The sequence below is a fragment of the Myxocyprinus asiaticus genome, chromosome 3, assembly GCF_019703515.2.
Source record: "Myxocyprinus asiaticus isolate MX2 ecotype Aquarium Trade chromosome 3, UBuf_Myxa_2, whole genome shotgun sequence".
Taxonomy (NCBI): Eukaryota; Metazoa; Chordata; class Actinopteri; order Cypriniformes; family Catostomidae; genus Myxocyprinus; species Myxocyprinus asiaticus.
The window spans coordinates 9,188,344-9,209,996 of record NC_059346.1 but is presented as its reverse complement, the minus strand read 5'-3'; the positions used below and the strand labels follow the sequence as shown (position 1 = coordinate 9,209,996).

General features: G+C 36.4%; 1 protein-coding gene across 1 annotated transcript in view; it reads left to right on the top strand.

Moving 5' to 3' along the window:
* Window positions 1-21,653, top strand: part of mapk1 (mitogen-activated protein kinase 1) — a 47,476-nt gene that overhangs the window by 18,715 nt on the left and 7,108 nt on the right. Inside the window, exons 2-5 of the mRNA XM_051680250.1 lie at window positions 10,669-10,851; window positions 13,174-13,363; window positions 15,566-15,682; window positions 16,212-16,326. Coding sequence (XP_051536210.1) covers window positions 10,669-10,851; window positions 13,174-13,363; window positions 15,566-15,682; window positions 16,212-16,326 — 605 coding nt within the window. The remainder of the gene's footprint in view (window positions 1-10,668; window positions 10,852-13,173; window positions 13,364-15,565; window positions 15,683-16,211; window positions 16,327-21,653) is intronic.

Below are 21,653 nucleotides of genomic sequence, written 5' to 3'. Positions count from 1 at the left end.
TATTTTTGACAGCAAAAACTAGGCAACAACTAATTGAACAAAAAGTTCAATGATCAGTACTGGACTATTAGATGAAAAGAAAATTGGAGGTACTGGATGTTAAAATCCTGATTGGAGCATCCCTAATATTCAAGTTGACTGGGTTTCAAAAACTAATGATGATGATTAGTTGGCTGAGACCCTATCACAAAATGGACAAAAACAGGTACACGGTGGATGGGTACAATTTGAATATGAAGAAGACTGTGTTTTTTCTTTGTTTCACTATTTATTTGTTTGTGGGTGAATAAAAAAAAAAAGTCTCAGTTAGGTTCTGATTAAGAGGACTCAAGTGTGAAAAACCCCCAGTAGCCTTTTGGCAGTTGAAAGTGTGAAAAACATTCCCCTTTTTTGTGTGTGTGTGTCTATCATAATCGCAGTTCAAATCGCAATCGCAATATTTTGCAAAATAATCGCAATATGACTTATTGACTGTCCAAATCATGCAGCCCTAGTATAATGGACCAATTATTATTTTATTTTATTTTTCAGAATTTCCTGCTAGATGGAGCTTTTTGATAACAAAATATCCTGGCTTGGCCAGTGTGCACTGGAGATTTTTTCCATCTGGCTCACTTGTCGATGAAGTTGAATAACCCTTGTATAGTGTAATGGAGAGCATTTTCTAAACGCTCTGTATTCAGCGGTGGAAAAGGCATTCTAGTGTGGATTACAGCCGTAAATGTAGCGAAATCAATGCTATTCCAAACAAAGAAGTATTAGTGTGGAGGTTGCCTCCATCTTGAAAACGCAATGTATTTGAGCTATATTGGAATTTGTTTTAATACATTGTGAAAACAGACCTAAGGCCTAGTCTGATTGGCCACGGCATTTGTGGAAAATCATATTGTATGTGCAATTTACTTTAAACATTTTAGTTTTAATTTGTTATTTTGTTGTGGCAGTCTGTAGGGCTCTTTGAAATAACTGAAATAATTTGGCGAAGTGATATGGAGCCGTTATGCATTCAAGACCTGGAACTACTTCATAACCTTATGTTTACTTGAAAAATAATTGCGCATTCAACAGACCCGTGGTACAAGTCTGTTCAAATACTCCATTCAGATTGGCTGGAGTGCATGCTGTTCAAACCGTTGAATGCACAGGTAGTTCCAGTCAGTTTTAATGACCGTTCGATATTAATGCGCTGTTTGTAACCCTAGCAAAATAACATTACAGAGCAAGCAGAGTGAGCTATAGCAACTGAAAACATTTCCTAACCACTTTCATCAGCATAGCTAATACAATGGAATTCAGTTTGTTTTGCACGGAGAGTGAGAGAAGGAAATCAGGACCTATTAAATGCATCTTTCGCTGTCAGGCAAGGCGATGCAAGACATTTTAACTGTAATTTGTTGTGGATGTTATGTGCTGAAGTGCCGCCTATAGCCACTAGAAGTTAGTGTATAGCCACTAATTAACCATTATTTTTTTATTCTTCCAGTTATAGCTGTAACTAATCAATTCTGGCAAGTGACCATGGCTAGGTGTGCGTTAACAATTTTAAAGTCTGAACAATCAAAAAAAAAACATTTTGTCATTTGCTGTGCGCTACGGTTGTTATACGTCAGGTTTTGCGATGAGAAAACATACTGAGCTTCGAACAACATAATGCCTTCACAGGACACTTTGAATTTAATTCAATAATGATGGCCATGCAGGAAGATCGTTACAAACAGAATTTTCAATAAAAATGACTTTAAAAGTGAGTTCAGCCTGATTTATTACACATTCAGCCCTACAAAACTCTCACAGTGGAAGGTAAACAGGGCATAGAGATCATTTGGCCCATATGTCATTTATATGTTACAGGGAACGCAAAGCACTGCAAACCTCTTATAATAATACAGACATTGGCTTAAATTACCTAAAGAGATACGCTAAGGTACAGTAACCTGACGCGAATGAAGAAAAATCAGATTTTTCCTGCAGTTTGAACAAAGCCCTTATACACCCTTATGCATGTACACACAGATGTACATACAGATATATCAGTCAATAGATGTACACGCTCACACCTGTCTGCACTTACACACACACATGCTATTTGAGTGCAGGCTGTGTGGCTACTGCCTGGGCCATGCCTCCATGCTAAACTCTACCATGGTGCCAGTCTCCATGGTAACTCTTCTGCCAAGGACGTCAATCGGCCGTAATGCGATCCAGCCTGACTGGGAGGAGTGTCAGAAGGTGCAGGCAACAGAAGGAACAAAAAAAAAAAAAAAAAAGCAATGGAAAATGATTATTTTTATTTGCATGGTAGGTAATTTTTGCAGACTTTGTCAAGGAATGTCATGAAAGGGCTTTGCTTCAAGAGCGTGGAAATATAGCTGCTTCAGTTTTGATATTTGAGAGAATTCATGATAGGCTTTTTTGTATTGCATTCTAAAACAATTATGTTGAAGGGGTGGATTTATGATCCCTTCCTCTTTGGCCTATTGATGAGTTGAATACATTTGCTAACAATTTTTATTATTGTATAATCAATAGGTGATCAAGTGTTGCTAAGTGTGTTTATTCAGATTGCATGATACCTCAAACTTTACTTGGCTATTACTTTTCTAAGCAGTCAGACTTCTGATTTGTACCTGGCGGATAATAAAATGAGAGAAAAAAATCTTTGACTTGCATTTAAGGAGGGACCGAAGCCATATTTAGGGACCAGGGGCTGGATTCAAGAAAATCTTAAGAAATGTTCTTAAGATTTTTTGTTTTATAGAATGTGAAAGCTTCTTACTGCACAGCTGTAAATGTGCAGGCTTTCTTGGTTAGGAACAGAAAGGAAAGGATTACCCACGCTTGTGGTGTTACAGCCCCGTTCTAAGACACTTCCACCCACAAAAAGGTACATTTAAATGAAAACACGTCATTTTTCTTTAAGCAAATGGAGGAAACTGCGAAAAGGGGATCTTATAAATGCACATACACATAAAACACACCCAATTCCTAACTATATAATGCATCTAAATGGGTGAGTCTCTAGGGATGTGCATGAGTAATCAACTATTTGAGTTCTGCAACAGGTAGTCGACTTTTAAAAACACTACTCGAATATTGCACATTTATTTTCCTTTGCGCATTGGCCTACTGTGGGCAACGCTGAATTATCCTGTCATTTCCCTCTGGACCGAATCTCGCAGTTACAATCGAGTCCACTGGGGTTGCTGTTGGATGTGTGTTGTTGAGGTGTTGGATGAGAGAAGGAGACATGATGGAGTCTTTGTGTGCTTTCAAGCAAAGCAGAGTATGGAAATACTTGTAACATTTTGATTTGTATTGAAATCTACTCTTGGTATTCGGTTCTTGTTGAAGTCATGCATACCAGCAGACAAGGATCTGTTTTTATGGTGGAAAGGAAATGCGAAGCGGTACAAGAAACTTCAAAGCTTATCAGACCGGTTTGTGTGTTAATTATCTGAACATGGGCAGATCGCATTTTATTTATAGCTATAGTTTCACCAATCGTTTTTCTGAATAATAACATGAGAAATGGTCAAATTGAAATAGCATTTTTATGTAGACTCAGAGTTCATATATGTGCTTTACCCTAATGCTGACAATATTGATTTCTATGTAAGCTCTGGGTGAGTGCAAAAATTTTTATTATTATTCTTATTATTATTATTATTTATGCATATTATTCATTTCATTTTTTCCCCAAAGGAAAAGCATAATAAAAGCATGTTGAAGTTATCTTTTGAAACCATTCTTGGTAACGTTTGTGAAAAAAAACTAAATAAATTTCACATACACTACCGTTCAAAAGTTTGGGGTCACTTGCCTGAAATGTTTCTCGTGATCTTAAAAACCTTTTGATCTGAAGGCATATGCTTAGACAAAAATATAATTGTCCCAACATGTTTATTTCATTACAAAACTAAAATTGTATTAAAAAAAAAAAAAAAAAAAAATATATTTTTTTTTGAAATGGATGACTTGGAACAAATAATTAAGAAAAGCAGCCACTAAGTGCCCAGCATATAGATGGGAACTCCTTCAGTACTGTTTAAAAAGCATCCCAGGGTGATTCCTCAAGAAGTTGGTTGAGAAAATGTCGAGTACATTTCTGCAAAATCTAGGCAAAGTGTGACTACTTTGAAGATGCTAAAATATAATATAGTTTTGATTTTATTTTGGATTTTTTTAGTCACAACATAATTCCCATTTTTCCATTTCTATTATTCCATAGTTGTGATGAATTTACTATTATTCTAAAATGTGAAAAAAAAAAAAAAAAAAAAAAAAAATGAGTAAGTGACCCTAAACTTTTTAACAGTAGTGTACGTGTCATACTTTATATTTTTAACTGACAATTTACTTTACGAGTAATCGATTACTTTTTTCTTTTTTTTCCCTCTGGGTTAGAATACTCAACTACAAAATTACTCAAATGCCCATCCCTAGTGAATCTCATGAAATATGATAAAATCTCATCAAATATCTAATTCCACCACAAAATGAATCAATAAATGATAATTTGCTTAAAGAAAAATTATTGGACAGTTATGCATATTTTTTGGTATTGTGGCATTATTATCATGACAGTTAGGCATGGGGCTCCCCAAAATCTTTTTTTTTTTTTTTTTTTTTTTTACTATAAATTACTAAATCTTGAAATTATTTTTCAATCATAAAAGTATTTATACATTATAGTAGTATTAGTTGTTACTCTCTGTATTTAGATGGTAGTAATTTATACTGTATTACAGGGAAAAAAATCCCTTTTACAGTAAAGAGAATCTAATGAGAAATATAATAATAATTAAAAAAAACCTTATTTGGATGCTTTAAGGAGAGTTTGGGGGGGAGGGGGGGTGTACTTAATTTGTCAAAAATCTTAAAGGGATGGTTCACCCGTAAATAAAAATTATGTCATCATTTACTCGTCTTCATTTTTGGGTAAACTATCCCTTTAAAAGACTCAAAATGGGCTTAATTTTCTTTATGCAAAATATAATTTTTGTCTTGTGATTCGGGAGTGAAATATGACTCAGACAGGTTTCGCAAGATTCACCCAAATCATAATGTTCATAAGTTGAACTGGCAGAAAAACAGTGTCAGAAATTAAGTTCATCATGACAACTCTTGGAAAGATTTAGCATGTTAACCCTTTAAGCTCTGAGGGTGTTTTTAAAGATGTCCTGTTTCAGTGGCATACCCAAAATTAAAGGCTTATAACTCGATTAAAAATAAGGAGGGTCAAGTGTTTGGTATCATTTATATAAAAATTTTCAAAAACTTTTCATGATATAGATTGTGATAAATTCTGAGAGTCTCAGCCTACGAAACTGCTGAAAAATCACAAAAAATGAGCCAAAAATGTACTTTTTTCTTATTTGTCTGATTTGAAATGATATATCTCAGGGTTTAAATAAGGTGGCTCCGAAAAACTTTTGTTTTGTTCCCAATCATGTCACCTGTATTTTAGAAAAAAATTGTGTTGATACGACAAAGCAATCAAAAGTTGTAGCATTACAAAAATAATATTTTTGAAATAGAAACTATCAGCGTAGATTCTTGCCGATAACCAAAAAAAGCAGTTCCAAAAAGCAACTATCGGTACAGATTAATCGGTAAAACCGATTTATCGGTCTACTTCTATTGAATTTTGAAGTCTCACTGAATTGTATACTTAAAAATAACAAAAACAACACAGAATGGCTTCATAATTCATGTTTGAGATATGAAAGTGTGTAATTTATGTTGTAGAACAAAATGTCCACTTATCGTCATGTAATGTTTACCACAGACCTTATTTTACTCATAAGATGAAAACCCCCATTATAAAAACCCATAGGAAAATCCAGAGGGAACCCATGGCGAATTATCCTTCAGGGTTTGCCTACAAATTGATGTCAGGGCTGAACAGCTCTATTGTACCAGGAAAAGAGTATTGACGCGAGTATTGAAAACCATGTCATCTGGTGGTTAGTAAAATAAACGCAGATATTAACAAGAGGATGCACCAAGGCAACGGATGAAGGATGAAGCAAACACACCTAATTGATGTAGTTTCAATCCGATGTGTACAAATAAAAACCTAACAACACAAAATGTGTTGATTTTCACCCTCTGATAATATAATTAACATATTAAAGTGTGGCAGTAAATGCCAATATGAGTCCGTATGATTCAGTGTAATTATAAGCCATAGATAATATAGTGATGAGTCGTATTTGGCACTGTAATAATTGTATTCTGCTTATAGGATAGGATATATCATAATGTAATTTGAATTGAGTTTGAAAAAGGACATAAACATCCATAAACCCATAAAGTATGGTCTGGATTCGAATATTCCAAAACACAAAGTGAAGTGCGCACGTTTCTGGACAGAAAGTGAGGCTTCATTTGTCATAGATAACGTGAAAACAGAACACGCCCCAATATGGGGATTATTTGAAAATTGCGCTGCTTACTCAATAGTTGCTTTTGAGGCTTCGGTGTCATATGTAACATCCTTTTTTTTTTTTTTTTTAAAGTACATTTAATCAATTCGTTAATACAGTTTCTCAAGATTGAGAATTTATTACCTCTTACCCTAAGATTTAAATCAACATCAATGCATATTTTTGCCTTAATATGAATAACTAGTCCCTATATTAGAATATAATGTATAGAACATATCAGATGCTAAAGAATTCATTACGAGGGAAGTTTTTGCTCCTTTAATTTCTGACTCTGCAGTAGAACAACTACAGTTCAGTTTCATCCATTTCATCACTTGTTTACCCAAGAAACATTTTCTTCAGTATCATGTGTCTTTCATGCTCTGAATTGAAACCCTGTACTGATCTCTAGTCTTCATTTATCTCAAGATGTTCACATACAACAACAACTTCTATTCTAAGATGCACGCTTTTTACACACATCCATCTTATTTATATACATCTTTATTATTTGGTGGCATGATGGTACGGCATTGGAGCATTTGTCTTTTTTCCCCTCCTCTGTTGCACCAAGGGTATCTGGCATTGTCAAAGTGTTGTGTAAATTTACTATGCATGTTCAGCCTATCTCCGCCTCCCTCCTCCTCATTACCATGGCAACATCCTGTTTCATAACTCCTAACCGCAAAATCTCGCCTGTCCATCTCCGTGGAAACCATGCCTTTTTCCTTTTTTCTTTTCTGTGATGTCTTGGTATACCCCTCCGACTCCAATTCTCTCTCTCTGTCATGGTCTCTATTCATTTCTGCTAAATTCTACACAATTCTGCACTTTAGGTGTGGTGTGTGCAACCAGATGCTGTACCTTTAAGCTTTCCACTTAGCGCATATATGCAGTTTACAGACGCAGTGCTCCAGTCATGAGCTTTATGGATAGAATAGAATAGAATGCACAATTTTAAAATCAGTAACCAAATTCCAATTGACAGCAGTATTTTTTTTTATTTAGTCGTAGTTTTTGTTGACAATGTCAGTTACATTTTAATATGTCATCATCCATTGATTGTAGTCTATTTAATTCTGACTAAAATGGCATGTAATTATAGGCAACAAAAAAAGCATTTTAGTTTAACCAAATATTCAATTCATGTAAAAAAAAAAAAAAAAAAAAAAAAAAAAAAATGCATCAACTTATAAAAAATTTAGCAACATAATATACACATTTTTTTTTAAACTGTCCTTCTGTAAACCTTGAGCTCCTAAAAAAACACATTAGTATATTTAAGTATAAGATTCTGTGTTGTAAAAACTTAATGCAGCAGAACTTTTACATTACAACATTTAGAGACTTTTCTGTGCATTTTTTCTCATTTACGTTTGAATTAAAATAATTTTATGATCATCATGATGCATATTTTTCATCTTGTTGTCATTATCATTGGCGACAGTTCTTCAACGGACATTTTCATCAGTAATTTAATTGATAAAATTAATCTCTTCAACTCTGAAGAACTTTTGGGCTGCCGTCTGCAATTTTTCCCACTCAAATTTAAAAGCTCACCGTTTACACATACTGTGAACTAAGCCAAAAATTGGTCACATTTTTTCTGAACCCCCTTCCCCCGAATTAAAACAAAGACTCCAATTATTCATAAATAATATTGTATATGTTTACAATCCTTTGATGAATAGAAAAAAATAATAATAATTATAATATTTTATTTGTCTGTCTTTGTAAACATGTAATTCTGGTTTTGTTAATTCCACCTCCCTGCAGAAAGTCTTATTTTATTCTACTAGATGGCAGCAAGTACTATAAAAAAGAAATGTAGGTAATGCTCCAACACATTTTAGCCCTCACAGATGTACTTGTCCATAGACATTCAGTCTAATTTTCAGTTTATACACCACCCCCATTGTTTCATTGAATATCTCGGCCTCTGAGTGGACTAGAAGCTCAAACAAGGTGTCATTAGAAACTGAGATACTCCCATTTTCGATGATGTATAATATTTTATCATCAATAGTCGATAACATATACACTCACCAATTTATTAGGTACACCTGTACATCTGTTTATTTATGCAATTATCTAATCAGCCAAACTTGTGGCAGCAGTGTAATGTATAAAATCATTCAGATATGGGTCAGGACCTTCAGTTAATGTTCACATCAACCATCAGAATGGGGAAAAATGTGATTTCAGTGGTTTAGACCATGGCATGATTGTTGGTGCCAGATGGGCTGGTTTGAGTATTTGCTCAATAACTGATGTAACTGCTGATCTCGTGGGATTTTCACACCCAACAGTCTCTAGAGTTTATAGAGAATGATGCGAAAAGCAAAAAACAACCAGTGAGCGGCAGTTCTGTGGACGAAAACGCCTTGTTGATGAGAGAGGTCAATGGAGAAGGACCAGACTGGTTCGAGCTGACAGAAAGGTTACAGTAACTCCGATAATCCCTCTGTACAACTGTAGTGAGCAGAATACCATCTCTGAATGCACAACATGTCGAACTTTGAGGCGGATGGGCTCAACAGCAGAAGATCATGTTGGGTTCCACTTCTGTCAGCCAAGAACAGAACACTGAGGCTGCAGTGGGCCTACCATTTGTGTACCTTAGCAGAAATCCAGATTTGTCAGACATGGTAATGTTTTTCCAATCGTCTACTGTCCAGTTTTGGTGTGCCTGTGCCCACTGCAGCCTCAGTTTCCTGTTCTAAGCTGACAGTAGTGGTACCCGGAGGGGTCTTCTGCTGCTGTAACCCATCCACCTCAATGTTTGACGTGTTGTATGTTCAGAAATGCTTTTCTGCATGGCACTATTGTAACGCGTGTTTATTTGGGTTACTGTCACCTTCCTGTCAGCTTGGACCAGCCTGGCCATTCTTCTCTGACCTCTGTCATTAACAAGCCGTTTTCACCCACTGAACTGCCGCTCAGTGGAAGTTTTTTTGTTTTTTACACCATTCTGAGTAAATTCTAGAGACTGTTGTGCGTGAAAATCCCAGGAGATCAGCAGTTACAGAAATACCCAAACCAGCCCGTCTGGCACCAACAATCATGCCATGGTCTAGATCACTGAGATCACATTTTTCCCCATTCTGATGGTTGATGTGAACATTAACTGAAGCTCGTGACCCATATCTGCATGATTTTTTTTTTTACATTACACTGCTGCCACACGATTGGCTGATCAAATAATCCCTTGAATAAGTAGATGTACAGGTGTACCTAATAAAGTGGTCGGTGAGTGTATTTCCAAAAAAAAATTTTGCATGCTTTTCCTGCTGGACTGCATATTTTACTCTGGGCATCGAAGATATAACATTGGATTATTCACACAAGCAAGCTCACAGACAAGTAAAAAATGGAACAGGGTCCAGGAACAGGGTTGAGAACCACTGCACTAGATGGATGTCTTTGACAGCTGCACAGCCTCTCGCTATTCCTTTTAGTGTCTCGCACAGCCGTGCCACTGTTTTTCTTAGACACCATGTCTGAAGACACCTGCGTCATATTCAACATAGCCTATTTATTCTATTGCATCTTTTTTTTTTTTTTTTTTTTTTTTTTTTTTTTTTTTTATTGCAAGAACGCATTCGGTCTGAACGGCCCCTTACACTGGTTGACAAGTCCATGGCCTGGTGGTTGAACCGAGGTCATCATACAGGTGATGCGGGTTAATCTGCATCTTTGCTATCAATAAAATGACCACCATAAAAAAAGTTGCTGGATGACCTTGTTTCTGCTGTGTAAAAGAAAAGGGGCAGATGGTGCATTTATTGGTGCAACTGACACAGATTAAGCATTAACAATGTGTCAGCAGTCTGAAGAGTTGTCCCTCCACTTGATGCAAGTTATGGTTAAGATTAAGAAGAGATTGCATCTTTCAATTTTTTCACATTCATAAACCCCCCAACATGTGTGACGAAGTTACAGGGACAAAGAGTGATCTTTGAGTCTTCATCACCTTTCTACATACAGTATATTGCATTTTGTACTGTGCACTTGACCTCTTTTTTTGTGTCACTTGATAAACAAGGTTTCTTGTGTTCTTTGATTGATTTGTGAACTTTTTTTTCTTGGTTGAAGATCAACCAAGAAATCTTTTGCAACTGAGCCAAAGATACAATTATTGCATTTATTGTGCAGGTTTGGTTACAAATGCTGTTTGAATGTGTCTTGATCTGATCATGTGTTTTTTTTTTTTCCTCTCTCCTCTTTTGCTTCTCTTTAGCTCAGCGTACGATCGTGATAGGAAAGTGCGTGTGGCGATAAAGAAGATCAGTCCATTTGAGCACCAGACGTACTGTCAGCGCACACTCCGAGAGATTAAAATCCTGCTCCGCTTCAAGCATGAGAACATCATCGGCATCAACGACATCATCCGCACCCCCACAATCGACCAGATGAAAGATGTGTATCCTTTTAGTTACGACCTGGATAAGTGAGGAACTGACACATACACACACACGATGTCTCAAGAATTGTTTGTGCAAGAATTCTTGCTCTGCTATATTGAAAACATTAACATTAATGTTCTGAGGGTGCACATTCTGAATGCAAAATAGAAGCATTTTCACAGACTTTGTATATGTCCAGACCCACACATACACATAGACTAATGCTTACACACCACTGATGCATCTCTAGCAGGATGCAATGTCATCAGTGTCTTGTGTCTGTTGACCTTCAGGTATAATAAGATTTCTTTTGGAAATCGGTAGGAAATGGATTACTGAATTGGTTATGTTCATTTAAAAAAAAAGTTTTCAATTTCTAAATGTTCATGTTCAGACTGAAAATAAAGACTCTGGCACAAACCACTCTCCTCTCCCAATGTGTAGGCTGAGACTATGACAAATTCTCTAGTAAAGAGTTAATTTTAGGACCGGAATCAATAGTCCGTAGGCGTGTGGACAGTGAGAGTAATTTTGTATGATATAAGCAAGCATTGTATTTTTGTGTGGAAACAACAGGTAGATGAACACAATTTTATTTTTGTGTTGATGTATTTCTGATTGAAACAGAAGTGGGTGCGGGACCCTGAAATCCTGTGCCCCGTAAGACATTGAAGTGATTTCATTGGTTGAAGTTGTTTTGTGTATTCTGTTCGGTGCCAGTAAATCCTAGATTTATGTAGTCTTAATCATGAAAATACATGAATTAATGCTGTGTAAGCTATACATGACATCAAATGATAAAACCAATTAAACAAATGGTTAAGTTAAATGCTGTGTTTCCAGTAGGGCTGTCAACTGATTGAAATTTGTAATTGAATGAATTGCATGATGTGCCACTTAACCGAATTGATCGCACATTTAAGTATTCATGAGAAAGGCCCAAAAATAAAGATAATTTAGTATATAATAAATAAAATATGTATAATATATATTAAATATTATAATTCAGATAATTCAAATTCATTATATACATATATTGAGGCATGGTTCAATCAAAAATTACAATTCTCTCTCATATACTCACTTTCATGACATCCCAGATGGGTATGACTTTCTTTTCTGTGCAGAACACAAACGAAGATTTTATATAGAATATTTCAGCTCTGTAGGTCCATAAAATTCAAGTGAATGGTGACCAGATCTTTCGGGGTCCAAAAATCACAAAGTCAGCGTAAAAGTAATCCATATGACTCCAGTGGTTCAGTATATGTCTTCAGAAGTGATGCAATCACTTCCGGTGAGAAACAGATCAATATTTCAATCCTTTTTAACAATAATCTTCACTTTCAGAATGTGAAAGAGAAAGTGAAAGTGGAGATTTATAGTAAAAAGACTGATCTGTTTCTCACCCACACCTATCATTATTGCTTCTGAAGGTATGGATTTAACCACTGGAGTCATATGGATTATTTTATGTGGCCTGTGTGATTTTTGGAGCTTCAAAGTTCTGGTCACCATTCACTTGCATTGTATGGACCAACAGAGCTGAGATATTCTTCTAAAAAGTCTTCGTTTGTGTTTAGCAGAAGAAAGTCATACACATCTGGGATGGCATGAGAGTGAGTAAATGGTGAGAGAATTTTCATTTTTGGGTGAATTACCCCCTTTAAGCATTTCTACAATACAAAAAGTGGCTTTAATGTTAAAATATTGTTTGTTTTATTTCCATATCATTGAACATAACCCTATTATTGGCCTACTTCCGTTTGAGCTATTTTTAACTGTTCTCATGCGTCAGACGGATTCTTTCGGAGCGTCTCACTTTTGTTGGTTTGATTGATTGCGTTAGGTTTTTTAATGCTCTGAGAAAGACTTTTGTCAACTTGCATTTTGGAGTACACTAGCATAAAGATGACCTCAGCGCTAACAGACATAGACTAAAAGCCACAAAACTTCTATTTTAATTTTCATAGGGTCTTTAAAAAACATTTGGATAGATGGTTAATTTCAGGCTTGATCTACTGTATATAGGTAGAGTGTGGGATGGAAGTGAGCGCATGGATAATGTAGAAAATAGTGGAGTATAGAAGTAGGTGGAAACAGAGTAGCTCTTTCAAGGGCCCTGTAGTGCTTTTAGAAGATTCTCAGATGATATGAAATGTGGGCGGAATGTACATTTCTTGAAATAGCTCTGCATATCTACAGCAATTTTCACTCTTGAGTGTGTAAAGCTAGAGTGTACTTCACAAAAAAGCTTTTGTCAATTCATGTATATGCATACTTCTACCATTTCTGAAATGTCGAGCTTTGTGTTTATCCTTGACGTTGGCACTCTGTAGCTACATTGTACAGGATCTGATGGAGACAGACTTGTACAAGCTGTTAAAGACACAGCACTTGAGCAATGACCACATCTGTTACTTCCTGTACCAGATCTTGCGTGGCCTCAAGTACATACACTCTGCAAATGTTCTCCACCGAGATCTGAAACCATCTAACCTGTTGCTCAATACTACCTGCGACCTCAAGGTGAAGTACACTGGAGTTCTTTGCCATCATTCCATTTTAAGCATTGGTCAGAAAAGAGATATTGCCACCCCAAACTCGTGCGATTATTCGAGCCAATGTTGCTATGTCAGGTAAGATGCATAGACAAACAGACTAATGTTTTGAGAGCACCACAGAGACAGAGTGTTTACAGTTTTCAGGGAAATAAACCTATGAATGGCTTACTTATGGTTTACTCTGTATATAAAAGCTGAGTATTTTTAAAATAAAATAAAAATGTCATCACTTTTAACTAGGGCTGCAACAACTAATCGATAAAATCGATAATTAACGAATTTTATTATCGATTAGTTGGATATTTGCAAGCACAGAGAACGTCAGAACGTGACGTCACTTCACAGCCAAGTGAAAAATGTTGCATGATAACTCGTTTGAAAAACAGTGGACACAAGTTGAAGCGATAAAAATAGGACCCAAGTTGTCCAGCGCATGAGAGCACTTCAAAGAAGATCATAATAATCATACAGATTAATGTGGAGTGATAGGTGCATTACAGAGTGCTTGTGCTGTTTTTATGCACGAGAGTTGTTTCTCTCCAGCGCATCACTTAAATTTTACTGCTATTTTTATGTTTTATAATGTAAACGTTATGAATTCTAAATCAGCCACATATTTCGTAAAACTGTTTGTTCTTAACAAAAGCGAGTCTCCGTTAAACTTGAATAAGCAAGCGGGCGCGCGCGCGCATCCGTGTCAATCAAACCGATTGCAATGGAGAAAGGGAGTGTTATCATTTTGATTAAACTGTCCAACATCATACCACAATTTCAGTTTCAGTGTAATCAGTTGTGCAGCTTTCATGGGCTAAAGTCTCAGCAGTCAAAGTGTGCCGGTCTTTAGAGTGTTTTTTCCTGCTCATGTAACTGAGTGTAATACAGTGAGCACCGGGATGAGTCTTTTCAACACGAGGGTGAATTTGCACAGGGTTTACAGATGATTGTACTATATTAAACTGTATGTAATGCTGAATATAATGTATAATAATGCTAAGCGTCCTGATATTTGAAAGTCCTCCTGATAATGCCACATGTAATATCTGATTTCACTTGTAAATTTATACTATGGTAAACATTATTTTACTGGATAAGCATAAACATTTACTTTTAAAGAATAGTTTAGAAACATGTAATCAGTGAAAATACTATTTTAAAAACTATAATATTAAAATACTTAAATGTATGTAATCAGTGACAGTGTACAAGCATATGTATCTAACATAATTATGTATTTTTCAGCTGGGCAGAATTATTAATATTTCTATTCACCTGTCACTATTGCCCTCTGCTGGGCTGATTTTTTTTGTCCCACTCCATGCCCTATGGATCATTTGACTCTTTAATGATGAACACATTTTGTTAAGTTTTACAAGTAAAGGAACTGTTTGTAATAATAATAATAAATCCAGACGTATCTTTTCATGATGGATTCATTCAAAGTTTTGTGAGAGTATAGAATAGTGAATTCAGTAATGTAAATCAAACCAAATCCTTAAGCCCTTTATCATATCAGTTTTTTGAAAAATCATATTTTAATAAAATAAAGGAAATAAAATTAAATTTTTAATCTGATTAATCGTAGAAATAATCGAAGAAAAAAATCGTTTGTTGCAGCCCTAGTTTTAACTCTATTTTAACCATGTTTTTTTTTAATCAAAATAAAACCAATGTCAGGCTCAGTGTGGGCATCTATGGAAACTCATATACATATGTCTGTAACTTAACACCTACTAAGTAGTGGGAATTGGGCATTCCAAATTGGGAGAAAAGGGGATAAAAAAAAAATAAAATAAATAATATCTATGAAGCAACAGTTTTTATTTAAAAAGGCTGGCATTTTAGCATTTTTTCTATATACCAATTCATGAGACAACTAAGCTATATCTTTAATGCTGCCATTAATTTTGCATTGTTAGATCGCCTTCTACTCATCGAAATGTAAAAAATACAAAACAAACAATAAAATTAACAATTATATTCAAAATAACACACTTTCTTCACACTAAACAATGGTGCCAAAATTGTCCCCTTGTGCCACCTGGCAGTGATTTTGCGAACAAGTCTAACGGTTTGCCGCCACGTTAATTCACTCAATAGTAAGGGTCATTCTGGTTGGATACCTACTGTAGCAATACTAAACTCTCCTCGGCTATCCTGTTTTTCTCAGATCTGTGATTTTGGGCTCGCCCGAGTTGCCGATCCAGACCATGACCACACTGGCTTCCTGACAGAGTATGTAGCCACACGTTGGTACCGCGCACCAGAGATTATGCTCAACTCTAAGGTAAGCTGTCAATGTTGATCTTTCAAAAATTGTTGGACTGATTTTTTTGAACACAGACTAAGTCTATTCGTAGAGTTGATTGCTATGTTGCGGTTTGTTTTGTATATCTAGGATACTGTCAGTTAGATTTTTGGTGTTTGACCATTGCATTTGTAGCAAATTTATGCTAAATGATTGCACTCTGTTTATTAATTGCATTTTTCTCTTAGACTACTACTCTGTGTTCAAGTCTTTAGCAAACATTTTAATGCATGTTGAAAATGCTGAATATAAAGTGAGGTTTTCCTTAAGGCAGCAGTTGTATGTTGGTGGTACAGTGATGGTAATACCATGGCACGTTGATATACAGTATATCATTGTACTGAATGATTGCCATATTCATATACCATGGCATTTACATGTACTTCAAAGAATACCATGGTATTACCATGACACATGCCCAAAAACCATGCCATTCATTAAAACATGATACTTTTTGTTTTACTTTTTGTTTTGTTTTTTATTCCCTCTCTCTCTCTCTCTCTCTCAGGGATACACTAAGTCCATTGATATTTGGTCAGTTGGTTGTATTCTGGCTGAGATGCTTTCAAATAGACCCATCTTCCCTGGGAAACACTACCTGGACCAACTAAATCACATCTTAGGTAAACAACCGTGCACAGTCTAAAGTCTAAAGCTCATGGCTGGCAACTGAAAAGCTGCAGACGGTTCGAATCCCACAAAGTTTTATCGCTCGAACACAAGCGTGGACATTTTTATTTTGGCTTTGCTATGCACAACGCTTAATTTAAGTTCATTAAATCAATATTGATCTCAGTTCAGAAGACTCTGGGCTGTTAGTAAAGGGTTAAACTTTCGACGTACGGATTCATGTGACAAAACAACATGGCGCCGATCACGGCGGAGTTTGCCTTTGGGAGAAACGCCAACAAAACTACATCTTGTAAGAAACCTAATTACGTTTGTACATTGAAACCTGTTTGAAGGTTTCAAAAGACTAGAGTCTCTAGTTTCATCCGATGTGTCATTTTTTTATTTGAACGATTTTATTGTGAAACACCACGCTGCTAAACACAATGTACACTTATTTGTACTTTAGCAATTTTTTCCCTTGGAAATCCTATATTTACTGTGCATTTTCACATTGAGAATCAATGGGTTCATTCAAAAGTTTTTAGAGGCCTTTTATTGAGTTAGGATGAAAATAAGGTGCATTTTGAACTGTTCTGAGACCAGTGCAGACAGACAGCATACTGGAGGTTAAGTCATTCACTAAATAGGGAGCAAGGGAGCATCCTATAACTTTCCTATGTAGCTAAGTGCATTCACTACTAAAATCTGACCAAAAGTTCAGTTTCAGGCTGCAGATGATGTTTGGACCACTCAACATGTTTGGCAGACATGGGACAATGGTAAATAGTACATAGATTCAGAATTTATAATGTATCATTTTATTTTAACATGGTTAGAATTTATTAGATGATGCTGGCCATTACTTTGAATCAGAATGAATTATACTAATTTCTGATGTAATGTCTGTAACGTTGCAAAAACATGAATAATAATCACTCCTGGAAAAATAATAAAACATTTGATTTGAAAAAATCTATATATGCTTCTATATTTCTATAGCTTGGTATTTTTTTAAATTTCACAACTTAGTCCTGCTGTCCACATACACTATATTGCCAAAAGTATTCGCTCACCCATCCAAATAATTGAATTCAGGTGTTCCAATCACTTCCGTGGCCTCAGGTGTTCCAATCACTTCCATGGCCACAGGTGTATAAAATGAAGCATGCACACTGCTTCTACAAACATTTGTGAAAGAATGGGCCGCTCTCAGGAACTCAGTGAATTCCAGCGTGGTACTGTGATAGGATGCCACCTGTGCAACAAGTCCAGTCGTGAAATTTCCTTGCTACTAAATATTCCACAGTCAACTGTCAGTGGTATTATAACAAAGTGGAAGCGATTGGGAATGACAGCAACTAAAATGACAGAGCGGGGTCAGCGGATGCTGAGGCGCATAGTGCGCAGAGGTCGCCAACTTTCTGCAGAGTCAATCGCTACAGACCTCCAAAGTTCATGTGGCCTTCAGATTAGCTCAAGAACAGTGCATAGAGAGCTTCATGGAATGGGTTTCCATGGCCGAGCAGCTGCATCCAAGCCATACATCACCAAGTGCAATGCAAAGCGTCGGATGCAGTGGTGTAAAGCACACCGCCACTGGACTCTAGAGCAGTGGAGACGCGTTCTCTGGAGTGACGAATCACGCTTCTCCATCTGGCAATCTGATGGACGAGTCTTGGTTTGGCGGTTGCCAGGAGAACGGTACTTGTCTGACTGCATTGTGCCAACTGTGAAGTTTGGTGGAGGGGGATTATGGTGTGGGGTTGTTTTTCAGGAGCTGGGCTTGGCCCCTTAGTTCCAGTGAATGGAACTCTGAATGCTTCAGCATACCAAGAGATTTTGGACAATTCCATGCTCCCAACTTTGTGGGAACAGTTTGGGGATGGCCCCTTCCTGTTCCAACATGACTGCGCACCAGTGCACAAAGCAAGGTCCATAAAGACATGGATGAGCGAGTTTGGTGTGGAAGAACTTGACTGGCCTGCACAGAGTCCTGACCTCAACCCGATAGAGCACCTTTGGGATGAATTAGAGCGAAGACTGCGAGCCAGGCCTTCTCGTCCAACATCAGTGTCTGACCTCACAAATGCGCTTCTGGAAGAATGGTCAAACATTCCCATAAACACACTCCTAAACCTTGTGGAAAGCCTTCCCAGAAGAGCTGAAGCTGTTATAGCTGCAAAGGGTGGGCCGACGTCATATTAAACCCTATGGATTAAGAATGGGATGTCACTTAAGTTCATATGCGTCTAAAGGCAGATGAGTGAATACTTTTGGCAATATAGTGTATGTTGCCATCAATTTTTAGGAAAACTATTTGCACTAGAAATATACAGTACAGTGCAAAAGTCTTAGGCACATACGATGTTTCATAAAAACATTTTTCTTAAGATGGTTATTTATATCTTCAGCTTTAGTGTGTCAATAGGAAATATGAATTTAGGCTCCCAAACATTCCATTTGCAAATAGAAAAGTATAGAAGAACAGGGAGCCCTGCAACAGATGCCATGGTCCCCACAGAGGCCCCACAGCTTAATCGCTCAAATGAATAATTGATTCATATTGAGCGCTCTTCAAAAGCTCTGAATAGGCCATCCATCTCTGGGAAGAAATATGAGACATTGTGGTCAGGTTTGCACCGTAGGACTTAGATAAGCACTTGATGGTTTTCTGCTGAAACAGCTTCATCATCTTTTTTCTTGCAAGTACATGCACATCAGATGTCAGTAATTTCCCTTCTCTCATTTTCCCTTTCTCTCTTTCTCTCTGTTACATCCGTTTAAAACTGTTTCTTGTCAGAGATGCTGTTGATTTTGGGCCTGTACACAAGCTGATCACTCCCAGAACCTTGTGCATGTTGCTACGTATGTTTGAGGGTGTGTATTTTTTCCCTCCAAACACACAGCAAATGATTCTTGGGTTCAAAAGAGCCAAAAAAAAAAAAAAAAAAAATTCTCTGTAGCAACAGAGGTTTTCTTCCATTACTACTTGTGTCTTTAGACCTCTCTGGCCTGTGCAAGTTTTCCTGTTGATAACTCTACTCATTTCCTCATTCAGATTGTGTGTGTGCACGTCATGCTGCAGTGGGTTATTGTTAATACCATTGCTTATGCTCTGAAGGCTTAGTATCACAGGAAGCTTCATTGATGAGCTTTTTGGTTGCCAAATTGTAAGTGTCGTCTTGGATGTACAAGTAGGTGTCCAATCTTACATGATAAAATGAAGGTTGATAAAGGGATAGTTCACCCAAAAAATGAAAATTCTGTCATTTATTCACCTACATGACGTTCCAAACCCTTCCGTTAAACATAAACAAAGATGTTAGGCAGAATGTTAGCCTCAGTTACAATGAGGGATGTATATATGTAACGGTTTAGCGGCTTTAAAACAGATATTTTTATACCTTTTGACATCTTCTCATTTGTGGTTTTGCCCTAATATTATACCCTAATATAAAGTCTTTTTGATTTCTGAAATTTAATTTAGCAAAAAAAACAATAATAATTTGTAGTAATTACTGCCCAGGTAAACGGTTCAGATATGCATTTGATTCAGTGATTGGTTGTTTTTGTGATATAGTTTAATTCAACACAAAACCTACTGAATAAATAAAATAAATTATAAAAATAAATTATGATTCATTTGCAGTTTATTTATTGGTGTTTTTTCCAAGACCGTCTATTTTCTGCTACAGTATGACTGTCCATTTCCTGTATGCCTAAAGCACTTAGTTAACCCTTTTAAGTACTTTACAAATAAAACATATTATTAGCAGTAGTAGTATTAAACACATTGTAGACCTACTTTTGCGCTGTACTCAGGCAAATAAATGAATGAACAAACAAAATAAACTGCAAATGAATAATTTATTTTGTCTTTGATAAATTCAGTTTCATAAATCATGAAACGTCTTTTTTTTTTTTCCAAGTCTAAATTTAGCTGTATCTAAATATTAAACTGCTAATATTAGCAATGCACCTGAATACCATGATACCTTAATACAACTGTATTTTCTATTTTTTTTACTTATACCCTGAAAATCACCTTCATTGTATGGGAAATATTCAATAAAAAAAAGATTCAATAAAAGTGAATGGTATCTGAGACTTGAGGTCCTGATATACTTCATACGAAATCAAAGAACGAACAGGTGTGACGTCATTTAGAACAAAATCTGGCCAAAAAGAAGGTGTTTTTGCGTTCGTTTCGGTGGTTCGTAACAGCTCGTCTGGGCCAACTTTTAGGAAAAATTCTTACCGGCTGCTAAACATCTTACTGCCATTGGTCCACTTCATCGGTAGGTGTGACCTGGAGCTCCACCTACCTTGAGGCGACAGCTGATTTTGTTTACATTTTCAGTCAACATGATTGCCAGCTGGTGCACATTTACTTGCATCTGTACAATCGTTCGCGTAGAGACATTGTACAAGACCATGTCATGCTATTTTTTTGTTTTGTTTTTTTATTTGTCTACAAAGGGAATCAAATCTACTCAAATACTCAAGTGCCCATTCACTCATGTGCCATCTGCAGACGAAAGCAATTCGCACATCTGCCCAAAGTAAGACATGCTTGTCGTCATTCTTTTGTCTGTATTCTGTACGTTAACACTCTTTTATACACCCATCTTTGCTGTAGTATCAGTGTCATCATAGATTACAGTAACCGTGTAACCGAAGCATATTCTGGCCAGGTATAGTGCATTAGCGTCATGAATTCAGAATGTAAACGAGACAAATTAAACATTTTCTACATGCATATATGTTACTTTAAATCATCATCGAGTGGTTAAACGAGCTTTTACTGATCTCATGAATTCTACTCATAGAATGAGGCGTGAAGTCATTGATAACACATTTTAATGTCACATTAGTTAGTGTTTTACTGAGCATCCTCATATTTAAATGCTCCTCTAAACGCCTCCCACAGCGATGTGGCGGGTGCCTGAATATTCACAAACAGCATACTGTCGCTCGGCTGTGTCTTCTTTTTACCCCTGAACGAAGAATGCAGAAGAACTTAGTATATCGTGGCCTCAGCATTCTGCCTAACATCTTTTGTGTTTTACAAAATAAATTAATATGGGTTTGGAACAACATGAGCGTGAGCAAATGACAATTTCATTTTTGGGTGAACTATCGCTTTAAAAGTGCTTTTTTTGCATACATAAAATGTCCCAAAGAATTATGCAACAAAAGCAGATCTTAAAGGAAGGGAGTAGTTCCCCTTTTAATCCTTCCATATTATATCTTGTTCTCCTGGTTGTCTCTCTTTTAACTCTATCCCCTTGGTGTTGTATTTCCTTTTTCTCTTTATTTCCAGTCCCACCCTGTTGTC